The 25,608-nt window shown below is 53.3% G+C and overlaps 10 protein-coding genes across 10 annotated transcripts; 4 read left to right on the forward strand and 6 right to left on the reverse strand.

Moving 5' to 3' along the window:
• Positions 1-70: 70 nt before the first annotated feature.
• KRP23_7442 (uncharacterized protein) lies at positions 71-933 on the reverse strand (the record flags this gene model as incomplete). Its single annotated transcript, XM_067892759.1, has 5 exons — positions 71-139; positions 212-363; positions 438-661; positions 723-859; positions 919-933. 5 exons carry the CDS (start codon positions 931-933, stop codon positions 71-73), a joined length of 597 nt encoding a protein of 198 aa, XP_067744607.1.
• Positions 934-1,118: 185 nt separating this feature from the next.
• On the forward strand, positions 1,119-2,066 carry KRP23_7443 (Omega-amidase NIT2; the record flags this gene model as incomplete). The annotated part of the gene is made up of 1 exon (XM_067892760.1): positions 1,119-2,066. One exon carries the CDS (start codon positions 1,119-1,121, stop codon positions 2,064-2,066), a length of 948 nt encoding a protein of 315 aa, XP_067744608.1.
• Positions 2,067-2,276: 210 nt separating this feature from the next.
• On the reverse strand, positions 2,277-3,604 carry KRP23_7444 (uncharacterized protein; the record flags this gene model as incomplete). The annotated part of the gene is made up of 5 exons (XM_067892762.1): positions 2,277-2,375; positions 2,448-2,615; positions 2,687-2,853; positions 2,951-3,356; positions 3,431-3,604. The coding sequence occupies 5 exons, from the start codon at positions 3,602-3,604 to the stop codon at positions 2,277-2,279; spliced, it is 1,014 nt and encodes a 337-aa protein (XP_067744609.1).
• Positions 3,605-4,688: 1,084 nt separating this feature from the next.
• On the forward strand, positions 4,689-8,813 carry KRP23_7445 (putative copper-transporting ATPase HMA5; the record flags this gene model as incomplete). The annotated part of the gene is made up of 1 exon (XM_067892763.1): positions 4,689-8,813. The coding sequence occupies one exon, from the start codon at positions 4,689-4,691 to the stop codon at positions 8,811-8,813; it is 4,125 nt and encodes a 1,374-aa protein (XP_067744610.1).
• A 108-nt stretch (positions 8,814-8,921) lies between these two features.
• Positions 8,922-10,812, forward strand: KRP23_7446 (uncharacterized protein; the record flags this gene model as incomplete). Its single annotated transcript, XM_067892764.1, has 8 exons — positions 8,922-9,141; positions 9,220-9,341; positions 9,417-9,509; positions 9,579-9,644; positions 9,722-9,863; positions 9,945-10,001; positions 10,076-10,677; positions 10,750-10,812. The coding sequence occupies 8 exons, from the start codon at positions 8,922-8,924 to the stop codon at positions 10,810-10,812; spliced, it is 1,365 nt and encodes a 454-aa protein (XP_067744611.1).
• Positions 10,813-10,836: 24 nt separating this feature from the next.
• Positions 10,837-13,650, reverse strand: KRP23_7447 (EF-hand domain-containing family member C2; the record flags this gene model as incomplete). Its single annotated transcript, XM_067892765.1, has 1 exon — positions 10,837-13,650. One exon carries the CDS (start codon positions 13,648-13,650, stop codon positions 10,837-10,839), a length of 2,814 nt encoding a protein of 937 aa, XP_067744612.1.
• A 329-nt stretch (positions 13,651-13,979) lies between these two features.
• Positions 13,980-15,660, reverse strand: KRP23_7448 (Nucleolar protein 56; the record flags this gene model as incomplete). Its single annotated transcript, XM_067892766.1, has 2 exons — positions 13,980-15,512; positions 15,658-15,660. The coding sequence occupies 2 exons, from the start codon at positions 15,658-15,660 to the stop codon at positions 13,980-13,982; spliced, it is 1,536 nt and encodes a 511-aa protein (XP_067744613.1).
• Positions 15,661-16,126: 466 nt separating this feature from the next.
• KRP23_7449 (Tyrosinase ustQ) lies at positions 16,127-17,793 on the forward strand (the record flags this gene model as incomplete). Its single annotated transcript, XM_067892767.1, has 2 exons — positions 16,127-16,853; positions 16,922-17,793. 2 exons carry the CDS (start codon positions 16,127-16,129, stop codon positions 17,791-17,793), a joined length of 1,599 nt encoding a protein of 532 aa, XP_067744614.1.
• A 151-nt stretch (positions 17,794-17,944) lies between these two features.
• On the reverse strand, positions 17,945-21,054 carry KRP23_7450 (Protein phosphatase 1 regulatory inhibitor subunit PPP1R8-like protein; the record flags this gene model as incomplete). The annotated part of the gene is made up of 11 exons (XM_067892768.1): positions 17,945-18,112; positions 18,177-18,312; positions 18,377-18,852; positions 18,917-19,064; positions 19,133-19,791; positions 19,850-19,990; positions 20,074-20,133; positions 20,216-20,496; positions 20,570-20,648; positions 20,728-20,929; positions 20,990-21,054. 11 exons carry the CDS (start codon positions 21,052-21,054, stop codon positions 17,945-17,947), a joined length of 2,415 nt encoding a protein of 804 aa, XP_067744615.1.
• Positions 21,055-21,330: 276 nt separating this feature from the next.
• KRP23_7451 (26S proteasome non-ATPase regulatory subunit 5) lies at positions 21,331-23,639 on the reverse strand (the record flags this gene model as incomplete). The annotated part of the gene is made up of 11 exons (XM_067892769.1): positions 21,331-21,425; positions 21,522-21,992; positions 22,055-22,264; positions 22,338-22,370; positions 22,453-22,561; positions 22,642-22,756; positions 22,820-22,890; positions 22,955-23,044; positions 23,119-23,238; positions 23,305-23,382; positions 23,457-23,639. The coding sequence occupies 11 exons, from the start codon at positions 23,637-23,639 to the stop codon at positions 21,331-21,333; spliced, it is 1,575 nt and encodes a 524-aa protein (XP_067744616.1).
• Positions 23,640-25,608: the final 1,969 nt, after the last annotated feature.

Genomic DNA, 25,608 nt, shown 5'->3' on the forward strand with positions numbered 1-25,608 from the left:
CTCAATTTCTGTTGTTTGGTGCTGGAAGGCAACTAAGACCAGGTGTGTCAGAAAATAGTATCTGCTCGCCTTACTTGTTGGACTTCAGGAACCTGAGCTGCTTCTTTAATCTCGCCTTCTCATCTTTAAACGCTTGCAGCTGCATACAACGACAAGCAATAGGATTAGAAACGAACCACCGCCAATCTTACCACCAAATCAGCAATTATACCATCTGGCGATCTTCCTCAGATACAGGGACCCTGTTCGACTTGATGTCTGTGATGAACGCGGCCTCATTCTCACGGGCTTCCGCTAGAAGCTTCTCCAGCGACGCCTTCATCTCCGTCGGAGAAACATCTCCATGTGGAATCGGAATGTCGTCTGCTCAAGTCCGCACAAATACCGATTATAAGAAGCAAATCCAAGTACATCACGAGCCACTACGGACTACGAACCGTCCATGCTGGGTGGCTCGACGTCCTCCTCCTCCTTTGAGTGCTCAGGCGAGATCTCTTTCTCCTTCTTCTGCGTGGCAACAGTCGGGTACCCGGCCTGCTTGGCACGCCACTGCTCATACTCCTCCAGACTCATGCCACGGCCCTCCGGTTCCTGGATAGGCAACCATTTCTTCACGCTCTCCGGCAGCACATCCGGGTCGTAGTACACGTACGCCACACCGCTGCAATAGAAGATCAACGTCAATGGCAGGTCTGAAAATCAGCATTAAAATGTAGCCGTACCCAATGGCTCCTGCCAGTCCCAGCAGCGTGAAGAAGCTCGAGTTGTCTTGCCCGCCGGAGTGCGGGGCCGCTCCGCCGTAGCTGAGACGGCGCAGCGCCGTGTGGGTGAAGTTGATGCGGCGGGCCTGGCGGACAAACTACAGTATCATACGCATTAATATTCGCCCTCTATGCAGTTCAGCGCCCGTCGTCGTACCCGCAGAGGCAGCATGTCGATGGTCCGTTCAATGCGAAGATGCCGGCGTACGGTGATGGTGACACGCGATTCAAGTTGCTGTTCCGAACATTAATATCGGAATACAACCTAAAGTAGTCTGGTAATGAAGTGAAGATTAACATCCTAGTTTAGGCCGATGACTGACAAGCGTGAAGCATGGGGATCGGGGAAAACACAGGATGCTTGTCCGCGCCATCAGATCTCAAGCTCGCCGCCTCCGCTCGCCTCTCGTGTCCGCGTCGTACCTTTCAAGCCCCATGAGCACTGCCGCCCCCAAGTTCAAGCTGGCGCTATGCCAGATCGCCGTGGGCGACGACAAGCTCAAGAACATCGCCACGGCCACGGCCGCCGTGACCGAGGCCGCCAAGAACGCGGCCCAGGTGGTGTCGCTGCCCGAGTGCTGGAACTCGCCGTACGCCACCACGTCCTTTCCGCAGTATGCGGAGGAGATCCCGGAGAAAAAGGCGCTGCTGAACGAAAAGGACCACCCGTCCACCTTCGCGTTGTCACAGCTCGCCGCCAAACTCGAGATCTACCTCGTGGGCGGCTCCATCCCCGAGAAGGATGCGGCCGGCAAGGTCTACAACACGAGCGTCATTTTCTCGCCCGAGGGTGAGATCCTGGGCAAGCACCGCAAGGTGCACCTGTTCGACATTGACGTCCCCGGCAAGATCACGTTCAAGGAGTCCGACACGCTGTCCCCCGGCAACAGTATGACACTCTTCGACACGCCCTACGGCAAGATCGGCGTCGGCATCTGCTACGATATCCGCTTCCCGGAGCTGTCTATGCTCATGAAGAAGCAGGGTGCTAAGGTGCTGCTCTTCCCGGGCGCCTTCAACCTCACCACGGGTCCGGCGCACTGGGAACTTCTTCAGCGCGCCCGTGCGGTGGACAACCAGCTGTACGTGGCGGCGACTTCGCCTGCTCGTGGGCCGGAGGGCGGCTACCAGGCGTGGGGCCACTCGACAGTCATCTCCCCATGGGGTGAGGTTGTGGCCACGTGCGGCCACGGTGAGTCCATTGTGTACGCCGAGGTGAACCTGGAGAACGTCGAGGAAATGCGTCGCAACATCCCCACCTCGAACCAGACGCGTTCGGACATCTACGAGCTCGTGCAAAAGTAAGAGTACTGACATGACAATGGTGCGGTCACAAAGCTTCCCCTTAGCGTACAAGCTTCGTGCTTTCTATGCGGGGCGGGCTGCTAATGGCATTCGGATACGAGTACATGACGTAACTCGGCATTGAGATGCGTGAAATGGGTAATGCAATCCCAACAAAAGTGTCTCCTCCTACTGTGCCTACAGCGTGCGTGTCCTGTTGGGTGGAAGAGTCTACACCCTGTCCAGCCACTTCATTTCGTCCTCAAACAGCGTCCGTGCCTCCTCATCCTTGGCCTCCTTCTGCTGCTTGAACTGGACCACAGGTGAATACTGCGAACCACCAACCAAACAAGTTAGCACTACATTCCCTGCACAATACAAGACAGCACTTGGCTCGTGTACCTTCAAGTTCAGGTGCTGAGTGACATTGCGGCGGATCCAGCCCTCCTGGCGAGCAAGTCTGTTCTTCACGGCCAGGATTTTCTTCTTACCAATGGTTTGGTTCTCCGAGTTCAAGCGCACCGGCTCCCAAAAGAGCACGACACGGCGCAGATCAGGTGACACGTTTGCCTGAATTGCAAAAGGAGCGACATTAGTACTACCACCAACTAAAACCTGAAAGCAGCTAGCAGGTTGCTCACCTCGACAATAGTAGGGATAACATCGGCTCCAGACAAGTCTGCATCTTCAACCAGCAAGTTCTGTACAAACTCCAAAACGGCAATGCCAACGCTCTCCTGACGGTACGTCACACGCTCAGCCTTGGGCTGCTTCGGCTTCTTCTCCAGAGGAGCCATGTTCTTGTTCTCTGAAAATGTTTACAAAGCAGATTGAATTGTAAGAACAGAGAAAAACAACATAATGTTATCAATGCGTCGAATGTGCCGCCGGATCGTTTCACGCACTCAAGTTCGTGTTCAGCATCCGCTCAGCATTCTTGCCCGTCGGCGCGCTGTTCGGCCTTAACTCTCCAAGCACCTTCAGCAGCTTGTTCTTCGGGATCCGCTCGGTCGCGCGGTCAATCTCATCAGCATCTTCGTCCCCGCCGTCATCCTCATGGGCATGGCGTTGGTCAAACGTCTCCATTCGCTTCTGAAACTCGGCCGGGTTGAGGCGGAAAAGCTCCTCGGCTTCATCCAAAAACTTCTCTGTCTCCTCGTCGGGGTCCTCGCCGTCATCATGCTCGTCTTCTTCGTCTTCGGCCAGCTTCATCGTGCTCGGCAGCTCCTCTTCGTCTTCCTGGAGCTGCGCCGTGTTTGGATACTGCTTTTGCATCGCCTCGAACCACTTGTTAAATTCCTCATCGTCATCCTGTCCATATAGAAAAACCATTAGCCTGGTCAGCCACTGGATGTCTTCTTGATTTGCCACCTATTGGCACGTACCTGGCTGCCTTGGAAGCCCGGCGCGGGTTTGGAGGACGTTCCACTAGGTGAACCTCTGCGATTCCGGCGCGCCGGCACTACAGCAGACGCGTGAACACTCCGCAGCTGCAGTGTCGCGCTGACAGGACCCGTGCGCCTCAGCGCCAGTCGGAGCAGCCGCGCAGATGGGAGCATGGTGGCGCGTTGAGGCTCGCCAACCGCTCAAAATGGGTGGCACACTTGGGTTTTTCAAGAGCGGGTTTTTCGCGGGAAATATGCGACGTGTGCAGTGTTTGTAGCTTTCCTGTCGACACCTCCGCTTTTCGACGCCGACCCACTTATTCGACCCGCACGCTCACGAGTGTCATGACTAGCTAAAGGAGCGAATAATGACAGAAGTTGGCGTGGCGTTGACTACGAAGAGGTCATGCACTTCACAGAGAAATATCCTGGCAGGGACATTGGCCGCAGGTCTCACCCGAATTTTACGAGGGATATCTGCATGAGCCGCCGGCAATGGCAGACACCGGTGAAGTAGATGCATGTATCGTTCAGCAGTGAGCTTCGCGATAAGCAATAGGTGGCGAAACACAGCAGCAGTCTAGGATGAAGACATCGCTGAAGAATTTGCTTAGACAGCTGACAAAATGGCTCGTGGGGTCGCACAAACCTACGTGAGTGTTACGAGACGCATAGCGTTGAAACTGCAGAACCGAGAGCATGACTCGAGTCTCCATGTGCAGGCAAGAAATCATTACACTTAGGTGAGCTGGAAGAGAAGCGCGAGCAAGAGCTGCAGCGATTACAATCAAGACAACAGCAAGAAACTGAAGAAGCTTAAAGAGACAAAACCGCGGATATATGTGCGTGGTGATACTCCGCGACCCTGACAAACAGCGACGAATGAATGTCATTTTTGGCTGCTCACAAATGCAGCAAAAAGACAGAGGCAGTGTGCAACTGGGTCCAGCGCAAAGCTATCTGAAGCGAGTGTGCAAACGACGAAAAGATGTAGTCTAAAATCCATATTCGACAGTCACCGCCGAGGCCTGCTTCGCCAAACTACTTGCCACCATGGCCATTTCTCGTCTTGCGCTGCTTTCAACTCTAATTGCCGCCTTCAACTGGGGGGGGATGCGTACGCAATCGATTATGCATCATGGCCTACCATGATTGGTCAAAAAGGGAACCAAGAATCTGATTGGTTCTAGCTCAACTTTTCTAGATCTGTGTTTCCGCCGATCGAATCTCAGTTCGCAATTGTATCGGCCGTAAGAAGATGGTGGCGACCGATCAGGAATTGCTGCCGCTGGTGCGCGGCGTGCGGGACGGCGCCTGCGTGTCCGCAGCTGAAGACGTGCCGAGCGTGACGTCGTCCCAGCGCCGCGACGAAGAGGACCACGTGGTGTTCCTCGTGGTGCCGGGGCTGACCGACGACGACCGAGAGGCCGCCGCCAAGATCGAGACGGCGCTCAAGGCCAGCAGCCTGGGCGTTCGCAGCGTGGAGTTGGACCTGCTGGAGAAACTGGCAAGGATCGAGCTACGGCACCGCGCGGACGAGGAGGCCGAGGCGGCGCTGGCCGATGTGGTGCGGCGCGCCACGCCCGACCAGCTCGTGGCCTACCCCGTGTGGCAGCATCGCGAGCGCATCGTGCGTCTGTGCGTAGACGGCATGCGGTGCATGACTAACTGCGGCCGTCAGGTGATCCGCGCGCTGGAGCAGATCCCCGGCGTGCTGCACATCCACGTGGACTCCAAGTCCAAGACGGCGGAGGTGGCGCTGGCCAAGGGCTGCACGGCCACAGAGGTGGATCTCATCAAGTACATCCGCGCTGCCAACCCGAGATTCGATGCATCAATTGCCAAGGAGAAGAAAGAACGCACGAGTTCAGTTCCTGGTGCCATCTTGCTGAATATCACAGGCATGAGCTGCGCCAAAAACTGCGCAGCGAAGGTTCAGGCGGCGCTGCAAAATGCCGATGAAGTGATTGACGCTACTGTTGATTATGGCAATAAGCGCGCGACGATTATTCTTGAGCCGGAGAGTAAAGTGGCAGAGGAGAACTTGATTCAGGTCGTGCGTAGCGCTGGCAACAAGTTTGACGCGTCGCGGTACGAGCTCTTCAGTAGCGATGGCGACTCACGAGTCGTGTATCTCAAAATCAACGGCATGAGCTGCGTCAAAAACTGCGCAAGAAAGGTGCAAGATGCGTTGAATGGAGCTAATGGAGTCATCAACGCCAAGGTGGACTTCGACACGGAGCGAGCTACGATTTTCTTGGATACGGCCAGTCACTTGACAGAAACCGACCTGATTGATGTGGTACATTCCGCAGGCCAGAAGTTCACAGCGTCAGTGGCAACACCAACCAGCGGGCCACGCACAATTCTACTTGCGATTGAAGGCATGAGCTGTGCGAAAAACTGCGCGAGCAAGATCAAAAGAGCGTTAAACGCAGTGCCTAGCGTGGAAAGCGCAACGGTGGACTTTCCGCTCAAGCGTGCCACTGTGCAGCTTGAAGCTGGCAGCTCGCTCACAGAGAACAATCTTATCGAAGTCGTCCGCAAAACAGGGGCCAAGTTTGATGCGGCGGTGTATGTTCCGTCACGTAGTCCTCGCACTGTGTTGCTTGAGATTGAAGGCATGAGCTGCGCTAAAAATTGTGCACGCAAGGTCCAGCAAGCTCTCAGTGAGACCGACGGTGTTGTTTCAGCGTCTGTCGATTTTGCAGCCAAAAAGGCGACAGTTGAAGTGGACCCTGATGGACAATTCAACGATGAGGACTTACTGCAAGTTGTTCGAAGCGCTGGAGGGAAGTTCCGTGCTCGGCTCGTTAACCCAACGTTACAGGGGATGTCCGATATTGTGGAGGAGGCCGCTGACAAGACTGCAAATGAATCACAATTGAAGCCGGAGGTAGCTTCATCTACAACATCTGATGATATCGCAATTTCCATTGGCGACTCTGATAAAAGTGAGATTGGAGAGGCGACGCTTTTGGTTGGTGGGATGACATGCAATTCGTGTTCCAACTCAGTTGAAAATGCCCTGAAGCAGACGGAGGGCGTTATATCTGCTGTTGTTAGCTTTGCGACTGAGAAGGCATCGATTCGATTTGATAAGGACGTCGTCGGCATCCGCACACTCGTTGAAACCGTGGAAGATATCGGGTATGATGCCTCATACGTGTCTGGAGCAGAGGCTCAGAAGGCTCTTGGAGATCAGCGTGCGAAGGAGATCACTAGGTATCGCGTAGACTTCTTCGTCTCGGTACTCTTTACGTTTCCAATTCTCCTGATGATGATGGTGTTGGACAACATCGCGCCCGTTGCGCATGGTCTGGCATCGAGTATTCTGCCTGGTATCTCATGGCAGTCGCTGATTGTGGCGATTCTCGCCACTCCCATCCAGTTTTACCCGGCACGTCGATTTCACACAGACGCTTGGAAGGGAATAAAGAATCGAATGCTGGGAATGTCGTTCTTGGTGTCCATGGGCGCCAACGCGTCGTATTTTTACGGACTATTTAGCATTGCTCGCGCTTTCTTGTTGAACGACACCAGTGTCGCCAACCCAGACATGTTTATGACGTCGTCGATGCTGATTTCGTTTGTAATACTGGGCAAGTTTTTAGAGTCGATTGCAAAGGGCAAAACATCGGCAGCACTAAGCAAGTTGATGGAATTGCAGGTCAAGTCAGCCACGCTGTTAGTTTTCAGCGCAGATGGAACTAGAATTCGGGAAGAGAGAATTGTGCCGATTGAGCTCGTCCAGCGTGGGGATGTATTAAAGGTTGTTCGTGGTTCGTCAGTTCCGGCAGATGGTGTCATCATGTACGGCGAAGGTCGTATTGATGAGTCGATGTTGACGGGCGAATCCAAGACAATCAAGAAAGCCACTGGCGACCGCGTATTGGGGGCAACGGTAAACGTCGATGGTTTGTTTCACATGAAGGTTACTGGTGTGGACAACGACACGGCGTTGAGCCAGATCATTCGTCTTGTTGAAGATGCGCAGACCTCAAAAGCGCCGATCCAAGCTTATGCAGACTACGTTGCCTCCATTTTTGTTCCGACGGTGCTGGGGCTGTCGTTCTTGACATTTTCAGCGTGGTACGTTCTGTGCGTGTTTGAGATTTTCCCCGAAAGCTGGATTCCGCACACGGACAGCACGTTCGTGTTTGCTTTCAACTTTGGCATTGCAACCCTAGTAGTTGCTTGCCCCTGTGCTCTGGGATTAGCTACGCCAACGGCAGTCATGGTCGGAACGGGTGTTGGTGCAGAGCACGGTGTATTGATCAAGGGTGGAGAGCCCCTCCAGGCTGCACACAACGTCAATACGATTCTTTTCGACAAGACTGGAACGCTAACCGTGGGCAAGCCTGTGGTGACGGATGTTGTAGTGCTAAGCAAGAAGCTGAGCACTGAAGAGCTGATTATTCTGGCGGGGTCGGCTGAACTCGGCAGTGAACACCCGCTGAGTAAGGCAATCATCGAGTACGCGAAGTTCATCTCGTCGTCTCTCGAGCAGCCGACAGGTTTCCGAGGCGTTTCTGGAAGAGGCATTGCGTGTATGGTGGGGGAACGTAAGGTCGTAATCGGCAACAAGGAGTGGATGGCAGATAACGGGTTGAAGCGTTTGACCAGCATTGTGCTGCAGCAAGCCACTTTTACCTTTCAAAATGCCGGGAAGACGACAATCTACATGGGCGTCGACGATGAGCTCAGCGCTGTATTTGGTGTGGCCGATGCTCCGCGTAAGGAGTCGATCCGTACGCTGAAGAAGCTGAAACAGATGGGGTTGGAGGTCTGGATGGTCACCGGTGACAACGCGCGTACCGCGTTCACCATTGCAGATCAACTTGGAATCAGCCGTCGTAATGTCATGGCTGAGGTGGTTCCGTCTCAAAAGTCCTCAAAGGTCAAGCAACTCCAGAGCACCGGTCGCATCGTTGCCATGGTGGGCGACGGTATCAACGACTCGCCTGCCCTTGCACAAGCTGATCTGGGTATCGCTATCGGCGGTGGCACTGAGATCGCTGTGGAGACGGCCGGCATGGTTCTCATGAAGGCGAACCTGTTCGACGTCATTACTGCGCTGGACTTGTCTCGGACGATCTTCAACCGCATCCGGCTGAACTACGTGTGGTCACTGGGCTACAACTGTCTGCTGATCCCTTTAGCCGCAGGTGTGCTCTACCCCTTCGGCTTCAGCATCCCGCCCATGTTCGCTGGCGGCGCCATGGCCATCTCGTCCGTGTCGGTGGTCACGTCTTCGCTCTTGCTCCGGTATTATACCCCTCCGGCGCTTCCCGAGGACTACAGCGTGGATGAGACCAAGTCGCTACTTTTCAAGAAACCGACCGTCACCACGCCGCTGCTCGCCTCCAGCACGCTGGAATAGAACACGAAGATACATGTTGCAGTGCACTTCAAATTCCTTTTCGTAATATTCAATACAAACAAATTCACGTTACATCACAATATTCCCCGAATCTCTTGACAATAATCAATGGAGGACGCCGACACCAAAGCTGTCGCTGTCGCTGTCGCAGTGGCGACGGAGTCTGCAGTGAAAGAGGGCGATGGAGTCTCCAAGCGCCAGCTGAAGAAAATGCGTCGCGCTGAGCGTGATCCCGCCGAGCGTCAGGCCAAGAAGCGCAAGTCCAAGCGAGATGCCAAGAGCGCCAACCGATTCGTGGCCGAGGCGCCCAAGTATTCCTTCGCCAACGGTAGTATTGGCATATTCATTTAGGATTTCTATGATTATTGTTAGTGGGCTAATGAAACTGTTGTGGTGCTTATTGCAGGCTATCGGATGGTGGAACCGTACGTGTACGAGTTCCGCACATTTGCCAAGGAGAGATGGTTTGACCGGGAGCTGCTCGAGATTTTCACCAAAGAATTTGGTGCGAACTCACCAGAGTATTACGTGAGTATTTGAGATGTTGATGGTGGCCGTGGTGGTGTGTGGACTAAGGTGTTGTTGTTTGGGTGGAACGTGAAGAAATTCGCCATTGCGTCAGGACGCATCTCGGTGAACCACAAGATCGTGCCTGCTGACACCACAATCAAGAATGGAGACTTAATCATCCACACGGTGAGTTATGACTTCCCTTAACTTTGTGCTTGGTGGTTGGTTCTTGACTGGGCATGTTACTTTGGATAGGCTCATCGTCACGAACCGCCTGTGTCGGGTGTGGAGATCGAGGTAGTGTACGAGGACAACGATCTGGTACGCGCGTTGATTTGTCTGTGAGATGTGTTGTTGTTTGATTTCCTTGTCGTGATCGTACTGCCGTTTGCTTTCAGATCGTCGTGTCAAAACCACCTTCTATGCCTACCCACCCGTGTGGTGCGTATCGCCACAACTCATTGCACTCGATTGTGCAAACCACCCGCCCCGATCTCCCACCACTGAATATCGTTCACCGACTTGACCGGCTTACATCTGGTAATCTTGATGGTTGTGCTAAACTACTGTGGTGTTTGGCTTTTAACCAGTTTATCTTGGCTCTTGCCGTGGTATAATCAGGTGTTGTGCTCTTGGCAAAGAATGCAACCAAGGCGAAGACTCTGTCGCTCTGCATCGGTAATGGTTTGTTGTATTTTCAAAATTACCACCTCTTCACGATTTTGACAAATAGCTCGTGTTGTGCACTGCAGCTGACCGCCAGGCCTCCAAGACATACCTTGCGCGTGTGCGTGGGCAATTTCCGGATGCACTCGACTCGGCAGTCCAAGAGAAAATGGTGGGCGCAGCAAAAGCAAACTGCTCCACGAGTATTATCACCTTCCCGGAGGAGGGTGCTATCCGCATCAGCTGCCCACTTCGTTGTTTGTCCGCACGTGATGGTGTATGGGAGTGTCACGAAGATGGAAAACCATCCGAGACTTTGGTGCGACTGGTCCGTACAGACAAGAGCACAAGTCTCATGAAGTGCAAACCAGTCACAGGAAGAACGCACCAAATTCGCTTGCACTTGCAGCTCATCGGGTTCCCAATTGCCAATGATCCGTGCTATGGAGGAAAACTGCACTTTGGTGAGAGTGCAGAGCGTGCAGAAGAGATTGCAGCTGCCAAGCGTAGCAAAGGTGTCCTACCTCCCAAGGACCCAGTGGACTTTTCGACACCACGTGAGGAGACAGAAACTGAAGAAGAGTTCATGAAACGAACTTGCACGTGGTGTTACGTTGGTGAATCTGAAGCTTTCAATGAGACACAACTTCATTGCTCGAAGATCTGGCTGCACGCTCTAGAGTACAAGGTAAGGAACACTCCATCACATCAGTGTGGAAGAGATCAACTAACCTATACTCATGTGCATCTCTGTATACAGCTTGATGGTCAGGAGTTCAAGGTGCCCGAACCTAGTTGGGCTGCTCCCTCGTCTGAGTACTAGCAATTGGTAATGTGGATCGTTGCCCTAACTGCGAAAGGCACTGTCGAGCAGAAGCACGTAGTCCACATAGCAATTGTTGGTAGGAAAAAACGCGTCGGCAAGGAGGTAGGAGTCATCGTCGGACAGCTGTGGGGCCACCGATAGAAGAGCATCCATAAATTCATCTTCGCGCAACCGGCCATTTCTCTCTCTGTCGCGATCACGCAGGGCTTTTCGTAGCTGGTACTTTGTCGATGAAAAAACTCGTCGCAATAAGCTGACAACTCGAGGATTTGTTAAGGGTTGCAAAGCCTGGTTGTCTTCAGCAGTTTTACGAGTTGATTTTGGAGGCGTGTACGCTGTGCCTGGCTTGTATGTCGACCGTTCTGTTGAGATTGCGCTTCCTGCTGGTGGTGGTAACGCTTCATCTCCATCGTTGGCGAAGTTCAGGCTGAAATCAATATCCTTAGCATCAACTGCTTCGTGGTGATTGCAGGGTAATTGAAAGACGTAGTCACACAGCCGGTGGATGTCGATTCTCCCGGTACAAGACGCAAATCGTGTTGTTAGTACATCGACTTCATGTTTCGACAGCGCCACGGATCGGTCGCTCATGACACGCAGCAAGTCACTGATTGATACAAGGCCGGAGTGTGCCCCAGCGTAGGAGAGCAGACTTCTCACTCTAGGGATTTTCATCAATTTTGAACTCATGCTGCGTGATGCATCCCCACGTTCTTCTTGGGTGTGTGGTTTACTCACGAGCGCCGAGAGGATATCGCAGAATTCATCGTACGCGAAAAGTTGTTCCTGATTTTGGTTGTTGGTGTTGTTATCGGTGTCAATGTCATCCGCAAACCTTCTGAATAACGTGATAAGCTGCTGTTCATTCATATTCGATGTGAGTCCTGCTCGGCTTAGCACAGCTTTCATTAGTTCCATGACCACAAGGTGGGAACTGTCCCTGTCAAGCTGTCGCCATTCTCGGCGTAAGTCCACTTGGCGAGACCCATTCATCCAAACTTTAGCTGCGAGTGCTAGGACTGCTGAGCTGTCTGAAAAACGGAAGACCTCGGAATGGCTTTCGCAGAAGCTCAGTGTCTGCGAATCAGCCTCCACAAGCTCAAGTGGCTGATGCGGTGAGAACTCGAACCTGAGTACGGCACCCACGTACATATCTGAAGCCTGGTAATGTGAGATAGTAGTTTGTTTTCGTGATTCAGAGCTAAGCACAAGCTTCGGATCTTTGCGATAGCGACCACGATCCAGGAAGCGACCACCAAGAACTCCAGAGTTTCTCACACGTGGTTCAAATACTGCTAATGTCTCGTCCTCGAGGAAATAAGTCACTACAAATTCGCGTTGGGTATCCACCTCACCGCGACGCAGTCCTTGAAAGCGAGCACGAAAGCGCAACTGTTTGCCATCCAGCTCGTCATCTCGACAAAGTGGTGTCACATTGTTTTGCTCACAATTTTGACCTCCCGGAATCGGAGCCACGAGACCGCCCTGCATACAACTATTGTTGTTGTTGGTAGAATAGCCGCTTGTGCCTCGGCCATTGGAAACAGGAGCTGCTAGAGACGCTTGTGCTGCATGAAAGAGTTTCCATTTAACTGCCGGCGCCGGCGCCTCAGGTGAAAGCGGCTCGAACTTCTCTTGAGTTACTCCATGTGTCTCAAGATAATACTCGCGCGTGAATGCGTCGCAATCTTCAAGAAGTATCCGTCTGGAGAACACGTTGATCCACTCCCCGCATCGCAGATCTCGATCCGTGATGAAATAGCTCACTCCATCGTCATCATTGTGCTGGCAATCCCTTGTTCCTGATTCTCTGGCCAACTTCCTCCGCGATAGCAGGATACCGAAATGGCCTCGGCCACGTTCTCGGTTGCCATTCCTAGCTTCCACAACCTCGACGGTATCATCACACAGGTAGTAATGCAGCACAAAGTACCTTGTTTCAGGATACAACGGGTGATCATCATGCCAAGACGCGTAAAATCGCAGCACCTTCTGGCTGAGGTCGTGGAATTTGCGAGTAGCTTCAGCCTTGCTCGCACCAAGTGCTCGAGTGCGAACACGCAATTGAGTTTTGAGCTCATCTACTTCATCCATCTTCGAGTTTGATTCGTCCGGGTACATACGTGGCGTTTCCAGCGTCTCACCAAGCGCTTCTGTGTAAAAGCTTCGCGTGGCAGCATCACAGCCCACGATGTGGAAGGTTCGTCCGTACAAGCGCAACTCACCGCCAATGCGGAAATCTTCCGGTGTGTAGTAGTCGTCCGAGATGTCATCACGGTGGAAGGCGGTGCTGCTGCCACCGTTCTTGCGAACAATGGTACGTCGCATGAATTCTCCTTGGGCGATTCCACTGTTGGCAACTCGAGGCTCTGAGATGGAAATGGATCGATCGCTGAGGTAGAAGCACACGACTACGCGTCTCACCCGCTCTTCAGTTTGTCCGTCCGCAAGCTCAACAGGCTCCATGAAGTACGCGAAGAAGCGCAGCACAAGTCGGTCGTGTGTGATCCACGCTGGCTGCGTGGAATCCACTCGGTACTTGCTGCTGGGGATGTTTAGACGACTCACTTCAGGCTGTGGGGGTGCAGTGTACGTGGCCTGTGTAGTAGTAGTCAGTCTCAGTGCCTGGGATTTCGCAGCTGTAGCAGCAGACACTACGGTCTGAAAATTCGCTGCTGATGTACTTGGCATCCTCTCAGCGCTGGTGAGTTTGCCAATCGACATTCGTTCAAGGAGCTGTCCTCGACGGAAGTGTGTCTTGGCCATTTGCTCGTAATGGGTAGACCTCATGCCTGGAACCAACGGCATAAAGGGTGGAGAAGATTTCTCGCCCATTGTCGTCGAAGAGCTGTCGGGTATTTCTCGAATGTGGTCGCAGCTCTCCCTGCACCAGGTTGGTCATTGCCAGCTACGAAACTTGAAACCCCACAGCAACCGCTGAAACTCCGCAACGGACGTGTGTGTTCAAATTGCTATCAGCCCAAATGCAAACGTACTAGCAACACGTGAATGGGATTGCAAATATATTGAGCCTTGCGCGCACGACCAGCGTTATCGAACTGTACAACACGCTTGGTGGCAGCAGAAAGACCGTCCAAGGAAAAAGAGAAAACCGCAACGAGAATAAGTGTACTACTACCGCTAGCGTCGGTGGGCGGGGCACTCTACTCCGCAGTCTTGGATTTTTTCTTGTGCTTCTTCTTCTTCTTGTCAGCATCAGCAGCGGGGGCCACAACAGTCTCCTCCTCCTTGACCTTCTTGTGCTTTTTAGACTTCTTGGACTTTTTCGTGGGGGCCTCCTCCTCGACCTCCTCCATCTTGACGTCCTCGTCCGCAGCAGGGCGCTTCTTGCCCTTCTTCTCCTTCTTAGACTTTTTGTCAGTCTGAGTAGCCTCCTTCTTAAGCTCCTCCGAGACCTCCAACATCACGTCAGCGTTCTTACGCGGGGCAGCGCCGCTCTCATAGAAAGCGAGACGCTCCTCAACCTGCTCACGCATCTTGTCGCCGTACTTGGTGGTGGGCTCGTCAATGAAAGAGTCAATGCGCGAGGCAATGGCGCACTTGTTGGCTAGGTAACGCGAGATGCGTCCCTTGTTCTTGGCAGCGGCGCGGCCAATGAAGGTAGAGTGGAAGAGCAGACCGTACTTGGGGGTGTTGCCGCGGGTCTTGAGAGCACGGAACAGAGCCTTCTCGGCACCAAGAATCTGCACCGTCGAGGCCGGGCACTTGGCCAGGTTGGTCAGCGAACCAGCGTGCGAGATAAGGCGGGCACCCACCGACTCGCCGATAAGCGAGGCAAGGTTGGGGGCCACCGTCGACATCTTGGACACCAGGTACTCGTGCAGCTGGCGACGGTACTCGGCAAGCTTAACAAGACGCGTGGTGAAGTTGTCCACGTTGATCATGTCGATCTCCGACATGTCCATACCCATGGAGGAACGCGAGGCGTGCAGGATCTGCTGGGCCTTGTCCTCGTCGAGGACGATCTTCGACAGCTCCTCGAGCGAGTCCTCGCTCAGCGTGTTGCGGTTCTTGATGAACGACGCGCAACGGGCGTACACGTAGTTGTCATTGACGATCTTTACCAGCTCGGGGAAGTGCCACGAGTACCACTCACGTACGCGCATGGCGAACGTGTTGATGTCCTTGTCCATCTGGTCCAGCAGCGCAATCGCCTGGATGATCATGTTGTCGGCACGGTTCACGTTGAATTTGACCTTGGCACGCGAGTACGAGTGGCCGAGACCGAGCTGGGCCTTGGCGAGGTTGCCCTGGGCCAGCTCCTTGACAAACGTGCTGAAGTGCATGCGCACGCCGCGCACGATCTCGAGCGTCGTCTCACTCGTGTTGCAGGGTGCGCTGAGCTCGTCCGAGATGGCCTGGGCGAGACCCTTGTCCTGCACGCCGAGAGCGAACTTGCCCTTCTTGCCGGCCTTGACCTTGGGCAGGTTCATCTCCAGGAAGTTCTTGAGGTCCTCGCTCAGCAGACCTTCCGAGATGTTGTTGATGTTCTCGAGGGCGTTCTCGGCCGATGTGAACGGCTGGAAAGCCTTGAGCTTCACGACGCGTCCGAAGGAGGACACGTCGGCGACGGCGGCCTGCACCTCGCTCAGGAGGGAGCCGATCTCCTCGTTCTCCACCACCTCAAAGATTGCATAGCCCGAGGCCGACTCGAATAGCACGAAGTTGTTGGCACCCTAGATTGACAAGAGCACGCAAGCAAGGAACAAATTAGTGCCTCAAGTTCATGGACATCTCAACTGTGCAGCCACAGAAGTTGCGCGAGCAACAGACGCCGCACGCCGGAGATACGGCTGGGCAAAGTCACGCCTCCTCACTCACCATGTTAGCCTTGACTGCTGTGTTTTCCAACTGGGTGGGTGGTGGCCGGCGGCGGCGGAGCCTCCAGTGGTTGCTGGCCAGCCAGGCCTACCTTGTCTCCCATTGGTCCGTATTGATATTATTTTCAGTGTTGCAATTGGTGATATATAGTTATACTTTCATCCAATGGTTGGAAGGAGGTTAGGGCTAATAGATCCTGAAAGGGCGTGGACAATCGTCACTTGACGGACGGAAGCTGCCTGCTTTGAGACGGAGCTGATGGAGAAGACTTGCGGGCATTGCAGCGCCGCGCAGCATTGGCTGCAGGTTGACGGGCTTCGATGGAGTCGGGTCATCTCCTTCATGTAGCGACTGTTTTTACCGCCAGGATGGGGCTGCAGTGTTTAATGGTGGGCGAAGAAAAGTTCAGATTTCGATTGTTCGCGTCAAAGGCAAGTTGATCAACGACCCCGAGCGTTTAGCCCCCACAATGAAGCAATTTATGTCTTGGTGTCTTGCTGCGCTGCTGTTTGCCGCGACGGCAGTAGTTTCGCCTGCTCAGGATGTTGACAGCGTTGCTCCTGTCACCGAAGCATCCGAACAACTAGCGCTGGCGGCGTGCGGTCCGCGTATTCGGAAACCCTGGGAGCTCTTGCTACCGCAGGAAAAGGAATTATACTTGCGTGCGATCGCGATGTCCATGGACGACGGCTACTACATCAAGTTCGTGGAGATCCACACGGAGCAAATGACGACGGTGGAAGCGCACAACACGTGCATGTTCATATATTGGCACCGCTTGCTGCTGCTAGGATTTGAGAACATGCTTCGTAGCTACGGTGGCGAATTTTCTTGCATCACTGTTCCATACTGGAACTACGTGGACGATAACCAGCGCTACATGGCCGGCGGCTGCCGCAGCATGGAGGAGTGCTCGCTGCTCTTACGCGAGTTTGGTGGGTCCTTGAACGGCTACGGTCGCTCTGTCAACATTAACGGATCGCCCATCGGAGGAACCTGCGTTGTGACACCGCCGCTCGACCATTTTTGCGAGGCCTCTCACCTACATGGTGGTGGTTGCGCACGCTGTGTGCCTCGCGGCAATTGGCTCAGCTCTCCTTTCCCTCCAACGACAACCGTCAGCTCGCTCGCGCGTCAACTTTTTGCGACTCCAACGATCGCAGGCGTCGTGGCCAACTTGGAGTTGGGCATTCACGGTGCGTTTCACAGATCAACTGGGTGCTGTTGGTAATTTTGCTAAATGTGAGTGTTTGAATGCTTGTAGATACCGTTCACAGCGCGCTCTCCGGGGCTATGGGCTTCTTGGAAGCACCAGCCGATCCGATCTTCTTCTCGCACCACGCCACCATCGACCTGCTGCATTCGATCTACTACAAGTGCGTCGTGGGCAACACAGTGCCCATTCCGCTGGAGCAGAAGTTGGGAGATCCCCGCGTCTACACTGAATGCCCACGCCGTGAGCCACTTCCCGTAAATGTGCTCGACCGAAATGTCCTGTTGCCGCAGTCGAACATTTTGCTGCGCACAGGTGAAGAAGGCATCAACCCCACGTCCGTATTCTCGCAGTTTAACATGCTAGACCCGTTCTTCTCGGTCCTGCCCTCGGAGTACCTGAGTCTCTCAGACATTCGCGATATAGGGGTCTTCAGCTACAACTACGAAATGACGGGATTGCTGGCTGAAATGTTCATGACATGCCCCGGTGCTGGTTTTGGCCTCGGCATGGCTGGAGCTGAAACGCCGTTTCGCCACCTTGAAAGCTCGGCAAACACCACAGAAGAGAAGTCCAAGTTCGTCGAAGCAGTGATCGTCCCTAGTAACCAGACGGTGGCTACTTGGTACAAGGAAGCACTGGCAGCGGCTTCAAACAGTTCTTCGGTTGAGTCGGCGATGGCAGACGCTTCACAAGACGCTCTCACGGCGATCGAGGACGTGGAGAAGATGACTTGTGTTTTTTATGACGAGTGTCGCGGAGGGGTGCACGACTTCAGTGACGATTTCCGCCAGAGCTTTCACGCAAATGGCTCGTCACCATGCAGCGCCATCCTTACCAATATCAAAAGCGGTCGCGACCACATCCAAACACCCAACTGGCGCTCCATCTTTCTCCGCCACATGAAGTGCGACGACGCGTGAGGATTCGCGAAGCCAAAGATTGTGCTGCTTGCACTTGTAGCTTGTTGTAGTAAGAAAAACGATAAATGTACGCGCTAATGCAAACTTTTGTGTGACTCAAATCGCTTCGCATTTACATTTTGTTGTGCGGAAGACTCGCACCTGACTCAGCTTAAAGCTCTTGGAGGACTTCTTCGATGAAACTAACAAAACTCGAGTCAATCTGCTCCTCTTCTTCGTCGCTATGCTGTTGGATGGCTAACCGTTTGACGGTACCTTCCAAAGCACCTGTGTCCACACTGATTGCCATCTCTACACAAAATACGCACTGAAGTTCCGTCTGGTAGGAACAGTACGTTAGGCATCAGGTTGAAACGGCGAGTATAACAAAAGCGAGAGCGTACCATTTCGGCGAAGAAGAAAAACTTGACTTGCGTGTCCACGCTACCGCTTGCCAAACAACCCAGGCAGTTGCTGCGGAAGAGGTCGATAACCTCATCCACCTCAGGAACCTCGTTGAGTGTGTACGAAAGCGACGCGCTACTCGGCAATACACACTGGTTAGTCTAACCAATACGTCTCCTTTGAATGATGAAGCACTTACATCTCGCTTGCTGTCGCCCACACCTGCTCGAACTTGCCCGCGTCAATAGCAGGGTTTTCAGCAAGGTAGTCGAGCGCTGACATCGTGTCCTCGTCACTATCAACTTCCTCAGCATCTTCTTCATCATCATCTAGAGATGTTGCGTGTGATGCCGTGCGGGACACCGAGCGTGAAACCGGATAAGGCGCTGGGTGTGCCTTGACAGTCGGCTCGAGCTCTCGTCCATTTTGTGGTTGACGCTGCACATGATTCTGCGTTGTATCATGCAGGTGAGGCTGCGGCGGCTGGGGTGTCCGTGCAACACGCTCTTGGGCCTGCTCGGCAAACTGATGGAGTGCGTACTTGAGGATTTTCATGAAAATAACGTGACCGTTTCTGTAAAGCAGCGAGTTGACAATCCACTTCAACGTCACTGACATATCGGTCAAGCCCGGCATGACGGAGATGTCCACCAAGAAGAGAGTTCCTTCGGCCTTCTGCAAATAAAGTGAGTTAGCTTTCGCACGAAAACAAAAGCCCGATACACAGACAACGAGATACCTGTTCAGCAACGAATAGCCATTGCTGCTGCCCAGCAACCTTCTTGCTGGACACGCACATCAAACGATGCGCCTCCAAAAACACCTGCAAGTCGCGTGGGTCTAGCTCGTGAGCATCTACTGACCCAAGATCAACAGACCATTCCTCTCTGCAGACACGATCGGTTGGTTAGTAAGTCTCATCGGCGACGAAAAGTCCCATTGTCGAACAACGTACGATTCGTCGTTCGCTGATTCCCACATATCCCCAAACTCGCTGTTATCAACGGAGAGATTCTCGAGTAAAAAGTCTTCAGCAGCAACAGAGGGGGGCTTAGGAGAAAACTCTGCGGACTGACCAGAAGGCACTTCTGTTGAGCTAGTACGGGAAGAAGTGTCGTCCACAGGATCAGAGCTGCCAATAAACCCAAATGCAGACCCGCTAGGTTTGGTGACTTCTGATGCTTGCTGTCCAATGAAATTGAAGCCTGATCCGTTGCCACTGTTTACAGCAGGCTTCGTGCCGTTGCCGATCATCAAGCTGACTGGAGGCGCGTATCCATTATCCATAGACCTCGAATCAGATCCTCCATCATGGTCATCGTAATCGCTGCCAGACGGGTAATGGGACGTTTGATAGCGAGGGTCACCAATCGTCTCCCTGTGCGTCCTACCTGTGTCGCTAATCGTTCCCACAGATTCTGTGCGGCCAGGATACGGCATTCCATGTCCAGCCAAGAACAACTTCTTTCCTTCATCGCTCATGGAGCGCTCACGTCCTTCTCGGTTGTTTGCGGTAGGTGGGCAAGCAGAGCCAACGTCTTCTTCGGTAGAGTCCACATCATTAAACTGCGGGTTATCGGGATCCAGCCGGACAGCAGCAATCGCTTGCAAAAGCTGTTGAGAATGATATGTAAGAAAACTATAGTCATCGATCGAACAGAAGCACACTTACCTTCCGGGAATCGGCGCGGTAAATGTTGTCGTTGCGCTGCTGAGAAATATGCGTGAAAACATCCAGGTTTTTCTCAAACTCTCCCACGCACAAGTTCTGTTTTAATAGAGCCATAGTGGCTACAAATGCGTTGCGATGAACCTGAATTGGAAATACGCACATAGCAAACGGATCAGAGGTCTCATCGCTAATACGCTCACATAGTACGCAGGTATGCAACTAACGTGAGCAGCGTAGAATTCATATTTGGCCTGAAGTCGTTCCACCAACGTGTCTGCAACTCCCTGAACATGCAAAACACAACAAATACAGACGTATTCAGCATAATCTACGACTTGTAGCACGTTAAAGACATATTCCACGTACCTGCTTGTCTTCGTCACCAAGCTCCAAAACACCCGTGATAAACGTAGCAACCTTTTCATCCCTAAGAGTCCCGTAACAAACTGCGTTCACCAACTTTGTCACTGCTGACGAAGCCTTTGGTTTGCTTGGACTCCTCTTCGGAACCACGGCACTGATGCTAACGTGTGGGACACGCAATTTGCGTCCCCACGATTTTTTTACAGGCGCACTCTTCCCGTCCGAGCCCGCGCCCTTCAGGATGTACACGCGCACGCTCTGTCCGAACTTGATGACGTCCCCCTCTGTCGTCACCACCATAGCGGCCAACTATTAGCTCCACTACATTATTCCCAACATTATAGAATTCATGCATACCGTGCAGCAGATAGGGATCGTGTGGGGGGATTTTCTTGCGGCCCACATACGTTCCGTGCCGCGACATGAGGTCCACCATCTACAGACAACAGCCAATGCAGTCAGCACTTCAGCACTATAGTAAGCTTACAGACCATCTCCAGCACAGCGTCACGTACGAAGATGCCGCCTTCTCCATCGTGGATCACCGCCGCGTGCTTCCTCGAGACCGAGGGGTTGCCCAACACGTGATCGCAGCTCTCTTGGTCGCGTCCGAAGAGATTCACGCGCTGAGTGCCTACCATGTACGTGGCGCAGTGGCGGTTGTCACGGAACGCATCCAGCCTTGCATGGGAATTGGTCTCCACGGGCATACACGCCCTGCCATTGACAATAAATTAGACACCACGCTTCATCGGTTGCCAGCTGCGACGTACGCACCAGTCGGGGGCGTGGAATGAGGCAGTGCTTGTGCACAGGAAGGCGGCGCGCCCGGGGGTGTCCATGGCGCTCCGCTCACCGAGACGCAGCTTCGTCAAGTGACGCTGACCCTCTTATGCCGCGAGTTCACGCTGGATATATCGCGCGGCGGAATAATGAGGCGGGATTGGATAAAAAGAAAACAAGGAAGAGGTATGATTGGGTGAAAAAGGGCGTGGTACAGAAGTACGTGGCGAGGCGGATCAGTTCACATGTCAAGCATGTCATGCACTTCAAGCCGAAAAACGTGGTTGCGAGTCAACGCTCTTTAGAGCATCAACTAAGTGATGCATCGCTCCGGCTTAAGCCGACTCGAGCTGCATTTCGGCCGGCGCAGCGGCGCCAGCGTACGGACCGCGACGCATACTCGCCTGCAGCTTCTCCAGCAATGATGCGTCTGCAACACCACGACAACAACAATAGCACGAAAAGGCAAGTCATGAGACGACGCAAACGCAAGTCCACAATTGCAGCGTGGGGCTGGTACACGTACCCAATTGAGTTTGGAACGGCGAAGCCAGGACAGCGTCCAGCACAGCGAACTTCCACTCGCGCGTCTCTTTGGTCGGTTCGGTGGTGCGGTCCATGAGAAACTCGAAGAAGCCGCCGTAAGACTGCAGCGCGCGCATACCCCAGGCGTTGTTCTGCGCAGCCACCGAGCGCAAGACGTGGAATACGGACGTCCGCAACTCCTCGAACGGCTGCTTCAGCGCGTCCATCAACAGCACCATCGTGGACTGCTTGGCGCACTCCACACCCAGACTGTTGAACAGACGTTCGCACATGCTCCACACACCCGCATTTTCCACTGGCACCTGGTCGGCCTGTTTCCTGAGTCTTGTGAATGCGCCAATAACGCGTGCAAGTGAGTGGAAACAGTTAGCTTTCACGGGCAATTTGGCGCTGCTGCCGAGCTGGAGCCACATCTGGCATATGGTTCGGTGCTGGAGAAGAAGATGGAGTTCTACGGTCCAGATGAACATTTTAGTCAAAGGATCCCTTCCTGCACCAAGTGACGGAGCTCACCTTTATCTGAGGATGATCCGAAGGCAGCCAGCGCATCGATTGCTGCAATCTGCTGCAACGAGTCAGTACTCTGCATTTTGCTCTCCACCGTCTCCAGAAAGGCCTTGGAAAGTGTGGCATCGCTCCAACTCCACGACTCAATATTCAAACTAGCCGCTGTAGCAGAGACCTCGCCTACAAGCCGAACCGCATTGCCTCCAACAAAAGGATCTGGGTAGTCATCGTTAGTTTTAGCTCGGAGTGTGCAAAGCACCAATTTGTTAAATCGGAACGGCGAGCCTACCTTCCGTCATTCCTAGCAACGTCTTCAGCGTCCCTAACGAAAACACCACAGACAGATCGTTAGCCACGAGCAGATGCATTTTATTGTTGCCGTCGATATGATCAAACTTGCACACCTGACTGGAAGATATACTGCACGCCAATCTTCGTTTGGCACACCGCCGGCACCAAATCAACGACATTCATCAAGAACAGCGGATCATCCGACTTCAGGCAGTTCAGGATCTGCCCACAAAACCGAGTCCAGCCACCAATATCAGCTAATTGTGAAGGAAGGCAAGGGTGATTTGCGCTACAGAGCATACCAAGTTAATCGCTCCCGCGGAAACCCCGTACTCCATGTGATCGTCCTTTTGAGCACAGATCTTCACAATTGTCTCCAGATACCGCATGAATGCAATCGAGTTCTGCGTAATATCACTGATCCGCAACAACGTTTAGCACAAGGGTTTGCGAGTACAAGTGACGTAGTATCTGACAAACCTGCTCTGCGCCTTCGTTGTGAGAGAGTCCAGCACTGCCTGGTAGATACCACTGTCGGGGATGCTCGATAACTGCAACATCCAACCCAATCGTTAACACACGTGCGTTTTGCAGTGAAGACAAAGCATGCCGCACCATCTCCAGCACCGTCGAAGCCTTTGCAGCGACCTCAATGTCCTCATCCGCAACGACACTGCACACTTGCTCCAAAACCAACGGATCCGCCTGCACCATTGCAACAGCAACACAAGCATTTAGATTTTTTTGTTAGCGGTCCCCTCTCTTCCTTCAGTTCCTACCACAGCCTTGACTTGGTCTAGCGTCGGGTTTCTGCTTAGGTGCGCAATAAACTGGTTCACCACGAGCGCCCTCGCCTGCTTTTCCACGTGTGTCAGTCCAGCCAACGCAAACGGCACAATCTGTCGGTGCAACCCGCCATCACGTCAGAACGTAAACAACCGGAATATTGCAATCAATCATCTCACGTCTGGCTGGAAGAAGAGGCTCGTGCCGTCGCCCTCGGCGCCCAGCACGCGGTTGATGCAGTCGCACACCTGCTTCACCTACGCACAACGCAAAGCACCGGATTAAATGCCGATAATTTGCACACAAAACCGCCGATATAGTTGACGCCAACCTGTTTGTCGGATCCGCGGTCGCTGGCGTCCTGCAGACACACGAACAGCGTCGCGATCGGGACTTGCGCCAGAAACTCTTGCACGAGCGCGTTTTCTTGCTCACCCGCGTACATGTGCGCCGAAGTGGCGATGCCCGTCGCCCGGAAGCGCGCCACTTCCTCCCATGCACCGCTGAGATCCATCTTCCCCGCTGATCAAAACTGTTCAATTACAATTATTGCTGAAGCATCCTGCGAGATTTGATGGTATCGACAAATTCAGAGCGGAGCGAACATTAATTTTCAGAATAACTTGAACAAAGTATAGTGGAATCGACAAATTGAGAGCGGCTTTGTGCAAAACCTGCGGAAAAGTAGTTTTGTAGAATATGTTTTCACAGGTTGTGCAAACTTTTCGCACTGAATTTGTCGACCTCATCAAGTCTCACAAGCGCGAATGTATTCATCAAAAACGGAGGTAGTGATTAAAAACGGACGGAGTGATAAAATACGGCGAGGGAACCCATTAGGGCTAGGCGGCGAGAGTTCGAAGAAATTCCTTCCCTTGCCACGATGCGCTATATTGTCGCGCTCGCAAAAGTGTGCCATGCAGGACGAGAACGTTGTTGATGTGTAAGATGTGGCTGAACGTGCGCGCCATTGTTCAGCAGATGCCCATGAGCGAAGTCAACGAAGGCATTGCTATGGTCCAGTACCACATCGTGCTGCTCGACATCAAGCCCGTGTACAAGAAGAAGTTCGGCAAGGAGTTGCGTGCGCAGGGCACGCGAGTACATCGTCAGCTTGTGGGCGGCCTTCTCCAGCTGCGCCATGGGCGAGAGGCGCAAACTGTTGCTTTTGGACAGCGCGGCCAAACATGGCTCGGTGGGCTGAATAATCTGTTTGCTGTGTGGGGCGCTGATTGAATAATGGGACGTCTCGACCGTGTCATGCACGCGCAGGACGCGAATGATGTGGCGACGAACAGCTGCACCCGCTCGCGGAACATGAACCTGGGCGCGAGATGGCGTCGCTGCGAAAGAAAGCTCAAGGTCCAGGTGCTCGAACTCAGCGCTATTACCTCATGAGACCATCAGGTACATCTGCAACGGTAGTATGGGTTGTACAGATGAGGTCGACGTTGATGCTCCCATGCAGCGTGGTGCCGGGAGCTGAAATCGCTGTTGCTGCTGACCGCGACGACGTGGTCATGGTCGGCTTGCAGCGCTACGGGTATTATCGCTGCTGTTTGTCAGTTTCGCCGTCCTCATCTTCTTCGTCGACGCTGAGGCTCTGCTGGCGTCCATCGGCACGTTTCCAGCTGTACTGCATAGGCGCCATTTAAACAGTAACGTGGAGGATCCGACTTTCCGAGCCGTTTATTGGAGGATCGGAGGTCTGTCTCCAGGAGAATGTGGTCCCTCCTCCCGTCGGAAAAATGCCACTTGCCGTCGAATGCCTACAGAACTCGGCCCAAGAAACGCCGTCCGCGACTAAACCCCATCAGAGAAGACCCAAAGCTTCGCAAGCGATACCAGAATGGGGAGAAAATTACCCAGCTGCATCGAAGCACGGGACACGCCCGCAGCACGATCGACTCCATCGTCCACGCCCAGCCCAGCCCAGCCCAAACAAGACGAGTCCAAGTCAGGTAAACCCTATCGGTGGACCCCATGCGTTTCGTGGTGGAAATGCTGACACGGTCTTAAGCATCACAAACAAACCCAATCGCTCAAGGACATCGCAAAGATTATGGGGGTCGACCGTCGAGTATTTGGCCGCATGGAGCAGGACATACTGTGTAGTAGACTACAAACTACAGTTGTAGACTACACTGGTTTTCTCGCGACGAAGCTGCACCTCAGAAGCTCATCGATTTGCTCGACGGCGCAGAGACCTCAGTGGATATCGCTTATGTTTATCTTGACGCATCCTGAACTGACCGAAGCTATCATCCGTGCCTCCAAGCGTGTCACGGTTCGTGCTCTCGTTGAACGGGCACAAGTCACCGAGAAAAGCTCAGCTATGATGAGCGAAAACGGGGTCAACGGGTATATCACGCAGGCCCCAAACTTTTCATGTACTGGAAGATAGCGATTATTGACGGAGACATATTGACGATGAGAAGCTGCAAAATTGGAAATGACGATGAATTGGGAACATACTTGTTGTA

The sequence above is a fragment of the Phytophthora ramorum genome (assembly GCF_020800215.1).
Source record: "Phytophthora ramorum isolate Pr-102 chromosome Unknown Phyram_PR-102_s0006, whole genome shotgun sequence".
Taxonomy (NCBI): Eukaryota; Oomycota; class Peronosporomycetes; order Peronosporales; family Peronosporaceae; genus Phytophthora; species Phytophthora ramorum.